At 42.6% G+C, this 12,208-nt stretch overlaps 1 protein-coding gene across 2 annotated transcripts in view; it reads right to left on the bottom strand.

Annotated features, from left to right (window-relative positions):
• Positions 1–310: 310 nt before the first annotated feature.
• si:dkey-34e4.1 (carboxyl-terminal PDZ ligand of neuronal nitric oxide synthase protein) overlaps positions 311–12,208 on the bottom strand; it is a 53,747-nt gene continuing 41,849 nt past the window's right edge. Inside the window, exons 11-12 of one of the 2 annotated variants that reach the window (XR_009924736.1) lie at positions 7,741–8,028; positions 3,086–3,175 (exon numbers count right to left, since the gene is read on the bottom strand). Coding sequence is in view for 1 of the 2 variants with exons in the window: in XM_062413021.1 (XP_062269005.1) it covers positions 2,611–3,175 (565 nt within the window). In the remaining variant the exon portion in view is untranslated. Of the gene's footprint in view, positions 3,176–7,740; positions 8,029–12,208 lie in introns of both variants that reach the window. The other variant, XM_062413021.1, reaches the window with a different exon arrangement.

The following is a 12,208-nucleotide window of genomic DNA, read 5'->3' on the forward strand; positions in this document are numbered from 1 at the left end:
AGATGAAAAGAACATCAGCTTTTTTTCTTTTTTTTTAATAAGCCTCTGGCTGTGCTTTGAATCCAGCTGTGAAATGCGTGTGAGGATTTCCTCTGCTGCCCCCATTTGACTACTTAATGAGAAGGCTTTACAGTTTGAAGCCAGAACTCGGTTGGTGGATAAAAATATGTTAGCAATGCTGCAGTGATGAGATATTACACAGACGACATGAGGCGGCAGGTAAAAGACGTGTGATGACAGGTAACCTCAGCAGAAACACAAAGACGGATCATATGAGTGATGTGATCTGCATAAACAGTCTTGACACAGATTAGTGCTGGAGTATTCCTCTTTATTCATTTTTCTTCAATGTGTTATTGCTGTTTTAATTCCCTGCTACAGGTGATGTTGAGAAAAGCCTCGTCTCCCGGTGTAAATTCGACTTTGGGAATTCTACACCTGCACCCTAACACCGCCCCTCTTCTCACCTCAGCTGCTTTTCTTCTCGCGTTCATTAATTGTCACTCCTACCTGTCTCAGGTTACAACTCTGCATTAAATTAAATTCAACATTATTAAACAGTGCACTAGACTCTTGCCGAACAAGATGAAAACAGTAATTCCCACTATGTCTTCAGCTTTAAGACAAATTATTTTCGTTGTTAGGATAACTGGTTATTGTCTTCATTATTTCCCCCACCGATTTATCATATCGATAAAAGAAAAACCTACATATGTTCAGATTTATAAATATCTTCAATATTCAGCAAATATTTACATTTGAGATGAAGTGAAACTTATAATCAACAGAATTGTTTCTGTTAACTGACTGATCAGTTTCTTGTTTCATTCATTGGGCTGTTTGTATAAACAGCTCAATATTGCTATAGGGTTACATTTAACAGTCATTTTCTTGATTAATTGACTAATCGTCTGATCTATAAATTAACCCAAAAAAGAAAAAAATGCAAGTGACATTTGTCTAATGTCACTTTTGACATCGACTGATCAAAAATCCAACATATACATAATAGAGATATAATGGGCTGAAACCTGGTAATATTTTTTATTTTTTATCAAAAAGGACAATGATTATTTTTCTCATTTCCATTATCTAAATAGTTGCAAATTCATATTTTAGTATGATCTACTTATTGATTAATTGTTGCGGCTCTATATTAATTAACAATAATATGGTCAAAACAATGTTCCAAACATTTAGATTAGGAAAAAACAATTTCAATGTGCAGCAGCAATCTCATGGTAATTGTCTTGAGAGCTTTTAAAGAAACAGATTTTCTTGTCATTCAGGAGAAAGAAAAGATAAAAATCCATCTGCCACGCTGTCATTCTCCAAGGCCCCTATGTGGTTCCCCAATTATCTTCCTACTGAGCCCGGGGCTTCATTTTATAACTGACTCCCCACTCAGGAAGGTGCAATTCAAAGCTTTCAAGGCCGTTAGCTCTCTGAGGGTTTGCTTTCTTCCTCCGTTGTCTCACAAAACTTAAATCGTTTTCATTCAACGACAAATCCCTCTGTTTTGAAAGATTGCAATCATGCTACACACAGAATCAATAACACAATACAAATTCCCTTTGGCTAATTCCGACAAAACCCAAAATACAAGTAGCACAACACTTGCTAGAACCAACTCAACTCTGATACAATAAAACCTACTGCACAGCCACGAGTGGTCGTGCATAAACCCAAACTATGCTCAAATTCTCGCCTTTTTCCCCTCTTCTGACTTCCTTGTTCTTTTCTTTCCACCCATCGTCCAAACAGGTGCTATTCAGAAAACAAGGCTCCTCCCAAGATCACCATCATCATCATTGTGAAATCTGCAGAAACATCAGTTTGCACCACAGCAAAGCATCACACAAAATAATGTTTTAATGGTAACTACTAGCAAAAATAAAATGCATTCCCTTACGGTAAATGATGTGTGACTAAGGCCGGAGATACGAGCGTATCTAAACTACGCGTACGCACGATGGCTGACTCACTTAATCTTTGTCTGTTTGGTGCATCGATTGTGTGTGTCTTCGGAAATTAAAGTGACACTGAGCAAGCTGCAATACCCACATAAATGTAGGGGCAGTAGTGAGTCCTTGACTTGGTCAGTGGGAACGACATCAGTTACAGAAAAGTAAGCATGCCGTTTTCACGAAATGTCTGATTAAGGAGTCTGACACACCACCTTCGAATTCGCAATCGTCTGTGGTGGGCCCTCTGCTGGAGTCCCCAAGTAACACGCATTGCACCAAAAGCAAGTACGTGAACAATAAGGTTTGCGATGCAGCCATTTGCTTACGCGTTGTTGAACAGCCAGTATACCGCAGGGCTAACAGTGCAAGAGTTGCTACATGTTTTCTTCTCAACATTCTAGTTACTAAAAAGTAAATTAGATGATTCATTTCATTACAAAAATACTAAATCTGTCCAAAGGCTAATATTATTTATACACGTAGTTATTAATGCTATGTCTGTACTGTGTCACAAGTGGACAGAATAATTAAAGTTCCTGAAATGGAGCCCAGTGCAAACACAAGAGGGTCTGACAGTAAGTACTGCATTAAAAGCTGATTGAAGAACATAGTGACGAGGTCTTCAGTGGACTGTCGGCCCGTCCTAACTCCGCTGGGGGACATTAGGGTCTTCCTGGCTGCTCTCTAGTAGCTCGTCCTCAGAGAAACTGATGTGAAGGCAGGTATCATCCGCAGGGGAGGAGAAGGGCAGTGGGTGCTCATAGGTGTCCGAGTGTGAGGTGAGGGCGTGGGGCTCGGCAGGGTACAACTCGGAGGGAGAGGCAACCGCTTCGACTCTCTCCCCCAAGGGACTGTCACAGCCGCTGGAGGCTGTCAAAAATGTCCCGCGGTCCCCGAACAGGTCGTCGTCGTCGCGCAGAGGCGAAAGCAGGGACTTTGTCTCCGAGCGAACCCCCGAGTCCTCGCTGGTCGAGCAAGAGCTGCTCTCCCCGTTGCTGAGGGAATGGAAGTCGCCGGACGACAGGGAGCTGGGGGTGGTGTCCGGGAAGGAGAGGCTGCTGCTGCGGCTCGGGGTCGCATCGCTAGCGGCGACGTCTTCGGGCGTGGGCGCAGATGTGACTTCTGACCCCGGGGACAGAGTTCTGCTGGCCCGCTTGCGGTTCAGGGAGGGTGGTGGAGGGTCAAGTTTGGGGATTGTCTGTTTACTCCTGCAACAAAGAGAAGACACGCACTGGTTAGTGAAGGGTGATAAAAACTATTTATCAGCATGCTGACTTTTTCTGGTTTTGCACCTTTTTATCTTTGCGTGGTTACCCCCAAAAGTGTAGAGTTTTAGTTTTAAAGATGTTCAGTAATGCTACCTCTCAAACCCTGCGTTCACACTTCAATATCCCCCGTTTGCACTCAAATTTTCGGTGCTACAAGTAAAACGTCTGCTCTATGATCTCTCGTCCACTCTGGATGCAGCAAGTGTAATCGTCTGGACATCGTTTTGGGTGTGTTGGCTTTATGTCTTTGACAGTCCTGTATGGGTGGTTAGTTTAACTGGTTCATGCCCTCCCGTTCGCAACAGCTTACACCCCTCTCCAGTCCAACAGGTGTTTGGTCAGCATGGAGCGGCAAAATCAAGAATCTGAAGTCCTTTACGTTATGGGACCACTTTTGCTAACTATAAAAACACAATACATGCACCCCCCTTTTTCCTTTTCTCTGTATTTGATGAGAACAGCAAGCACCAACAGCAAAAGTAACCACGAGGGCGGGACAATTTAATTCGTTATGACACGTGATATTCTATTGGTCCGAGAATTTTGACTCACTTGATTTGTCACATGCGCACAGAAGCACCATGCGCGTGAGGACAAGAGCTAAAGCTGAAGCACGGGATATTTTAGCACATTCAGGGTTTATTTGAATGAAAGCGCAGAGTTTGAGTGAAACAATGAAATCAGTGAGTCCTTCTCTCAAACTGTAAGACAATGCTCTTGAATAGAGAGGAAAAAAACATTTTCAGCATCTCTACTCTGCAACAAGAAGCACTGTATGAGAATAAGCCTGAAGCCAGTGTTCCTCTCCGTCAGTCACATTATACCCCATTAACCTGAGCGTACGCAGGCTGTTACTAGACAGTAACACTCTCTATGCGGCTCCCTGTTGTTTCAGCTGTCTGGAGAGTTATCTACACCCCACAGCTCCTCTGCGGAAAATACAGAGGGACAGGGGCACGAAGAGGAGGGGGTGGGGGGGTGGGGGTAAGGAAGCGAGGAAAGAGCTGAAGGCTTGGCCCTCAGACACGCACACCAGAAATAGCTACATTGCAGTCTCTCCGAGAGAACCACAATAACGCCATGACAAGCACCAGTGCGCACAACCACACGGTCACTCTCTCGGGAAAATGAGTCCTGACACCAGACGCACTAACAAGCCTCACTTCCTCCCTGACTCCTCACATCTGTGCTATTACTAGGTGCTTCTAACTTTGTTCCCATGTGAAATCCGGTCTGTGGTTGAATCCCAGTCTACATAATGAACTTAGGTGAGCAGCTGATGTATTTTCTGTCTCTGCTTCTGTACGAGGACGGTGTTGACACCTGTAGTAATGACCAATTTGTCGTAATGGTGAAGGGAAACCGTCTCCAGATAATTATCCGCCCTTTCCTATCCTAACAAATGTCACGTGCCGCACTATAGGGTAAAAGACGTGACCTCCACAGCCTCCTGTGTCAGAAGCGGTATCATTAGTTTTTATGAGCCGAGCTGGTAGCTTGGCTCCGTGTCGGTCAGGGTAACCTATCAAAAAGAATGGCATGACGTTTTATACCGACACCCACGCTGCCTGGAGCATGAATCTCCCAACTTTGTGTGTAAGATTTTTGGTTCCGGGCGTAGATTGTGGATAAAGATAGATGCCAAGTCTCCACTTCCTCCCACGATCCAAGAATGAAGCCTTATCCAATATCCTGAATATGAACTCTGCCCTGTAGAGTATTTGGAGCCAGAGTCTGCACAGTTGCAAACGGAGGATGGAGCCATGTTAGCAAGTTCCTGCCAATAAACAAGTAACTGCGAGGCAGTCTCAGTTGTCAATCATGACCATTTTCATAATCAAATAACTGCATAAAACAACTGAAAAAGAGAAATGAACACAAACAAATAGTTCGCAACTCTCTTTAGGCCTATGGTCCATGTTCAAGCTATTAACATGGAGACAGGGCTGTCACATTTGATATAGAAATTCAAACATTTATTTGAATGTGGTATTCAAACTATAATGACCCGTTTGAAATCAAATGAATACAGTATTTAACACATCAGACTGAAGTGATTCAGCAGAGGGCGATCACCGTCATCTTGATATATTCCGTGCCCACATGATCTTATGTTGTATTGCCAGTAACATTGAGAAGGCCATCAAGCAAAGCCACCATGAGCAGACCACATTTACACAAGAACATCTACACCATAAACGTTTAACGATTTGGGAAATGGAGGGATTTATGACCTATACTGTAGCCAGCCACCAGGTGGGGACTGAAACACTTCGGCTTCAGTTTTTGGGGAGCTGTCATGTTGTTTAATTTTATACACAATATCATTCTGAGTAAACTTAAATATTTAATGGATCCTTTTAATTATGGACATTAGTGTGTCCTTCAGTATAAATTGTGATGTGGTTCTTCAATCTCGCACAATTGTCAGCGCAAAAATTAAACTTACCCTATTCTTATAAGTAATAAACAATTACATGCAAAACCAATTCCGCTCAATTGAATGTGTGGCACCAATTAGCAAACATTAGCATGCTAGCATGCTGACATAAGCCTTTAGTTCAAAGCACCACTGTGACTTATTTCAATTTTGCTTGATTTGATGGAATTATATAAAAAAAAGAATGATGCAGTAGCTGACTGTTCTGAATCAAACTGAAACCCTTTGATTTATAATGAAATGATATATCTCTTGTTCTCCCCCCTGGGGTAATAGCGTATTTATGGATTATAACAGTTAAACGTTTGATTCATTTGTGGTTTCATGTGCAGTTGTTTTTGGCAGGTGAGCATTTCCAGGATGTGGGGATTCATTTGCATCTGGATCAAGAAGCCACCGTCTTTCTTTCCTTCTTTCTCAGACGCATTATCATAAGCTTGACTCAGCACTCCTCATTCTGTCACACCGACGCCCCTCTTCTTCCTCACTGCACCATCTCTTCCTCTCTCTTTATGTCTCACCGTTCATCTCACTGTAGTGTGGAGTCATTCAGCCTGTACCTGGATCTCAGCCACTGTTGTCTTTTTTCCCTCTGGCCTGACATTTCCAGAAGGCTTAATATGGAAATTCAGTCTTGCAAATCTATAAATCAAACAGGGACGGACTAATTGACGTTAAGGTCAATTCCAGCCACATAATTTAATAATTCATATCGTATTTGCTCGGGTTCCGACAATGATCAATATGTACAGCCTCTCTGTGGCAAAGATCAAAAACAGAAAGGGCATTTTGAGCTTTAAGTGCTACATTTGATTTTCTTCGAGTACGATCTTTAGAACCGTTTAATACTAATTAGGAATTAGACCTCTTTAATTGGAACATGTTAATGTTAAGTTGCTTACAGACGACAGAACTTTAAATTCCCACTCTTCTTAAAAAGCAGAGTTAATTCCACTTCAAAACACATCGCTGCAGAATATATCTGGGATCACACAGTTGTCAGTGATATGGCCCAAAGTACTCAAATCCTCCAGTGCTCACTTTACCACACGTGCAGCACAACATCAGCTCTCCAACAATAAGATCATTATGAGCCTGATCAGCTCGGACCACTTACGGCAGCTCTCATAAAATTATATTGCATACTATGGCTTAAGAATAACATCTACATATTCCACCTGCTTTCAGTTCTACATGGACTCAAAATAACTTCCAGGGATTTTCAACACAGTGAGGTTCTTTTTCAAAGTAAGATTATCATAATGTGGATGAATCACAGGCTGTTCATATAAAGATGGACGACACCTCTCCGCTTCTTCCCTCAATCCAGATATGGAGCCAAATATCCTCAAAATGAGCGCATGGAGGACTAGTGTGATTAGTACTTCCGAAAAAAATAAAAAATATATGATAGAATGCAAATCCCTTTTGATTTAGATTCTATCTTTGTCAGTTATTACCAGCCACAAATACAAATGGGTTTGTTTCCCTATTGTCCTTTCCTGTTGTCATGCAGCAGTAAAATATGTCTGACCCTGATGTCATCGGGCCTATTATCTGGAAGATGGTGATTTGGTAATACACAGGAAAAGAAAAACGTGCACATGCCAAAAAAAAAACAACAAATGAAAACGTAACACAAAGGCAACCATAACACACTGAGGGTAAGACGGGAACATGAAGACGTACTTCTCCTCTGCTGCTGCTCTGACAGTTTTACTACTCAGCCTGACAAAATACCAAAATCCTGACGGGAACATTTCTTCTCTCTTGCCGAAAAGTGTGAGAGGCAAAACGAGTGCTCACAGTCCAAAACACAGACAGCCCAGTAACGGCTGCACACATGCGTGACTCACTGATTACCTCCATGCTAATGTGGTTATGAATTTGCAGAACCACATCCGCATGTAAATGGGAGGCTATTATGCAGCCATTAGCGGAGAAATCACTGGTGAGTGCCACACGCGAGCCAGAAATCACCCACGCTGTTCATCCGCCACATGCCCAGTCCCATGCTTGTGCCACACACTGGTTCGGCATGCTGGTTGTCATGAGTAATACTCACATAGAGGGAGGAGAAGGGGCAGAGAGGAGGAAGAGAAGAGGAGGAGGAGGAGGAAGAGGAGGAGAAGAGGGGGCTTAGGCAGTGGTAGAGAGCTTCCCATGCTCCGAGGGAGAGGCAGGTTGGTGCAGCAAACGATGAAGGGGACTGGGCATGAGGGGGCGATGGGAAGCACGAGTTGTGGGTTTAAGGCAGCTGCTGCTGTCTGGGTTTGTTTGTTTGGGCAGACTGAGGGGGGGGAATGAGGGATGTTAGATGAGGAAGAGGATGAGCAGACGTGGGTCTTCGCACCTGCACCAAAGAGAGGCAACAGTTAGACTACAGAGGAGCCACTTTACGGGATTAGAGATGTTCCGATACCAGCATCAGAAATGCCACAGAATTTGCGGGAAAATGCCAGGTCAGGGATCAGTGAGTAAACAAATCTATTTTCAGATGGGATCACAACATTTTTAAAGTATATTAGTTTCACCCAAATAAAACTGCAATCTTCTTTTCCTGGTAATCGCTTCTTCTTTGCCGCTCAAAAAACCGAAGTTGTGCTGGGATGCAACTGGCAAGTACCTTTTATGGAGCAGTGAAGAAGTAGTGATTTGTCGTGTATAGTTAGTCAGAGCAAGATTGAGCACTTCTATCATCTGGTTTGATATGTCATAACCGAGAGAACAAATCAAATCTACGACATTCATTATCTGTATGTATTTGTATTTCAGAAGCTTTAACCCGAGTCAGGCCATACGGAAATGATAGTAATCATCACTTCCATACAGGGTTAGTAACTTACAGCTGTTAAAATATATTTATTACAAGTTTACTTTTCAAAATGAACAGGTTTAGATGGGTACTTAGCATCAGCTGGTAAAAAAAGCTATCTGACCATTTCTAAAAGGAATAAAGACTAAAACAACTTAAAGGGAAACACAAGGGATTTCGCTGGTTTGAGCTCAATGCAACCACTATGTGAACACTTAGAACATTTCCCACTTGGCAACTGCACGTGTAGAATCCACAAGGACAGATCCAAGCTGGGGACACTGAGCTGAGTGGGCTGCAAGCAACGCACACTGTATAATTTTGTGGGTCGTTTTTTTTTTTAAACAAACTAAACTGACCAAACAGAAAAATGATTTGCTTCAAGCTTTAGTGAATCTACATTGCCGAGGGCAAGCCTGACCTCCTGCATTACTTGCTACTCTCCAGGTCGGCTCAAAAAGACACATTTGGTGCTACTCTGGTTTATTAAGTCGCTAAAGGCTGAAAAAAATGTAAATCTAGTGACAGAGGCTCTATGTTGGCAATTAGATAAACAGTTAATGCCAATTCATGTTGAAAGAGCAACACAATTGGTGTTACCTGTGAACTTCACAACTATTATACACAGTCAGTACTCCTCATATATATGGGTATTTATTATTCAAACACATTTCTGCCTTTTCTTTTATTGTAGGTTTTAATATGCAAATTCATATCCATTTGTGCCAAATCTGCTTGAAGATTCTGTTACATGTCCTTTTGTGTGTTTTGTATGCAACAGTCAGGGTACAGCTGTGCAATGACAGTAAAGGCATTCTATTCCACGCGACATTTGGTTGACTGATGGTGGAACTTCCCGACTCAGTCAGCGGTCGGTCCAGCCTAAAAATACACAGGCTGCGTGTGTGCCAGGCTTTTCTTTGCTGACCCTCCTTTATACCTAATAAATGTCAGATGAAAATCAATACAGGGACCAAAGCAGCAAAGGTGTTTCAGAAGTTAAGACAAACACTTGTGGGGTCGGCAGCACAGAAAGGGCTCAGTATTATCACATACTATTATCATTATTAGCCTTTATTTAACCAAGTTAGTCCATGGAGATAAAAGGAGGGACTGGGCCGAGATGAGCACTAACAGTTTCAAAGGTAAAACTAAGTCTTACACACAGCAGATTAATAGCATTATAAATGATATCATGTGAAACACTTGCACAGAGATGGTTGGACTCAAGACATTTTACCAAGCTTTCAATTTTAACAGGTTTTGAAACTGAAATTGTCTCTAAAGGATTCAATGTATTAGGTATCAAAATCCCCAAAAGCTCTTTTCCAATTCACTAAAACAACAAAGAGCAAAATGCCCATTTTCATAAGCACAGCGTGATCATTTACTTGACTGTTACACAGGATTAAAGAAGACACAACACTAGAAGTTTGTAAAAGCTTCTTGCTTTTGCAAAGAAATGAACACACAACCTCCATCCGAGTGTCTGTGGGACATTTAAGCATGCGCGTGGATGAACGCGAGAGGCGTAGGTGTCAGATGCAAGTGACGACAGAAAACAGAAACTCTCAACCAGCTCGTCTCAACCCCGTCTGACCCGATCGAAAAATTAACAGTGACTCGTAAGGTCGACGCTCCACCTCTTCAGGTATCACACTCAGCGAGACAGGAGCCTGACAGCAGCTAAAGGGCTCACTGCAATCCTCCTAAAGACCTCACGTTCCATCTCTGAACGATGTGTGTAGCAGTGTGTGAATCCAGCTTCAAAAGGCACCGCAACCATCAGATTAGTGACGGACGAGGCGGGCAGCTCTGACACACGGGCGACGTTAATGACGAAGAGGAGGAAACAAAAAAACAGTATAGAACAGGAGATAAGACGGGTCAGAAAATGTGATTACACAACGTACAATACTGGCAGAGAGAGCAAGTGTAACAGAGTGGAGTCTATACCATGCCAGAGGGAAACATGAGTCACTCGTGAGTAATATAGTTGTGTGTTCGTACAGTCTGGCCACCATATGTCTGTTTTCTGCTCTGTGTGGGCAGTGCTGCAGTTTTTAGCAGCAGGCTCCAGGGATCACATGTTGGGCTGAACTGGATCTGTGGTTTCACACTGAATCAATCCATCCAATGGATTGCTGAGGAACGTTCCTGCAGAGGATGAATCCTATATCGTCTTTGTTGATCCGTAACTTTTCATCTAACAACACCTTCAGGTTGACAATTGTGTTTATTTTCACAGCCAAAGGACGCATCGCTGTTGAATTTGGTACGGACATTCATGGTCCACATATGACTTGGATTGGCACCTAATGTACAGACGTTCATGGTTCCCAGATGTTGTTCCCCTTCATTGAACTATTGGTGATCCAGACTTTTCATCCGGCTCCACCATGAGGTTTACATTTGTGGTTTTGATTCATATATTTCTACAACTCGTACTGAAGATGTATGGCCATGAAATTGGTTAGACACACATTCAGGATGAATGTAACAGTCCGAAACAGAAATGCCACTCAGAGCACATAACTCCGCTAAGGTGAAACAGTCTCCTTAAATTAGACCAAGCTTTCACACACTCTGATATAAATACTGACTTTCTTGGCAGGTGAATGTTCTAGCATTTGGTGATTTCCTGACTCTGAAGCTATCGTGAGTTCTCATTGATCTCATCCTGCGAGAACTCCCGATAGCTGCAGCAGTAACGAGGAGGAGGATAAGAACGGACATTTGGGCTAAAACATGGTGTAAATGGCGCAGTTTCAAATCTGAACGTCGGGTATAGACACTTGGAGGACACCACACGAGCAGCATGGAGGCATTTGCTGTTTGTTTTTTTCTCTCTTTCTTTACATTCGAAGAAGTGGTCCCCAGTTACTTCAATTGTATTGGATTTGGGTGCAGTGCTTTTTACCCCTGAAACAAGTGTTAAGTGGACTCAAACACCTTCACCCACCACTCCATCAGCATTGTGGCGATTAGACAATGACCGAATTTTGCATTTTTGGGTGAACTATTCCTTTAAATTAATTCCCTGAAGTAATTTTTATGTTATCGTCATCACAGCCATGGGACTGACGGATGGATTGACATCTCAAAAACATAATGTCCTGGTCACAGGCAAATGAAATCTTCCTATGCAGTTAGTACTAAATATCAAATGTTTGTAAGCCAAACAAGCTAACAGGATGATGGTAAACATTACACCTGCTCAGGCGCAGCATGTTAGCATTGGTACAATCAGTATTTAGCTAAATGAACTGCTGTGCCTAAGTACAGCCGCAGAGATGCTGGCGTGTCCCATAGATGGTGGGCTGTTTTATTTACAAAATGTAATTTAAGTCTACTATAACATCCTACTTAGTTTTGCTGTTTGTCGTGTAAAGTGTGACTCATGTTTTTTTATAGTGTCAATGCCAACATACCATATGCAGTGATCATACAATAAAGTACCCGAGGCCCCAGCTGGTGTGCACACATGGCTATGGTCCATGCTGGGCGGCAATGCTTGTGTGATGTAGAGCTAAAGGGCACTGATAATGGGAATTGAAACGATTCTATCGCCCTGCACTGGCAGCGCTGAGGAAGAGGTGGAGGAGAGACAGTGAGGGAGAAGGGCAGAGGAGTATCCGTCTGCTAAAATATGGCCACTCAGGTTGTAAACATTGATTTGCTAGGGAAGTTCAGAAAACAAAAGCAAATAGAAGCAATA

The sequence above is a fragment of the Platichthys flesus genome, chromosome 19 (genome assembly GCF_949316205.1).
Source record: "Platichthys flesus chromosome 19, fPlaFle2.1, whole genome shotgun sequence".
Taxonomy (NCBI): domain Eukaryota; kingdom Metazoa; phylum Chordata; class Actinopteri; order Pleuronectiformes; family Pleuronectidae; genus Platichthys; species Platichthys flesus.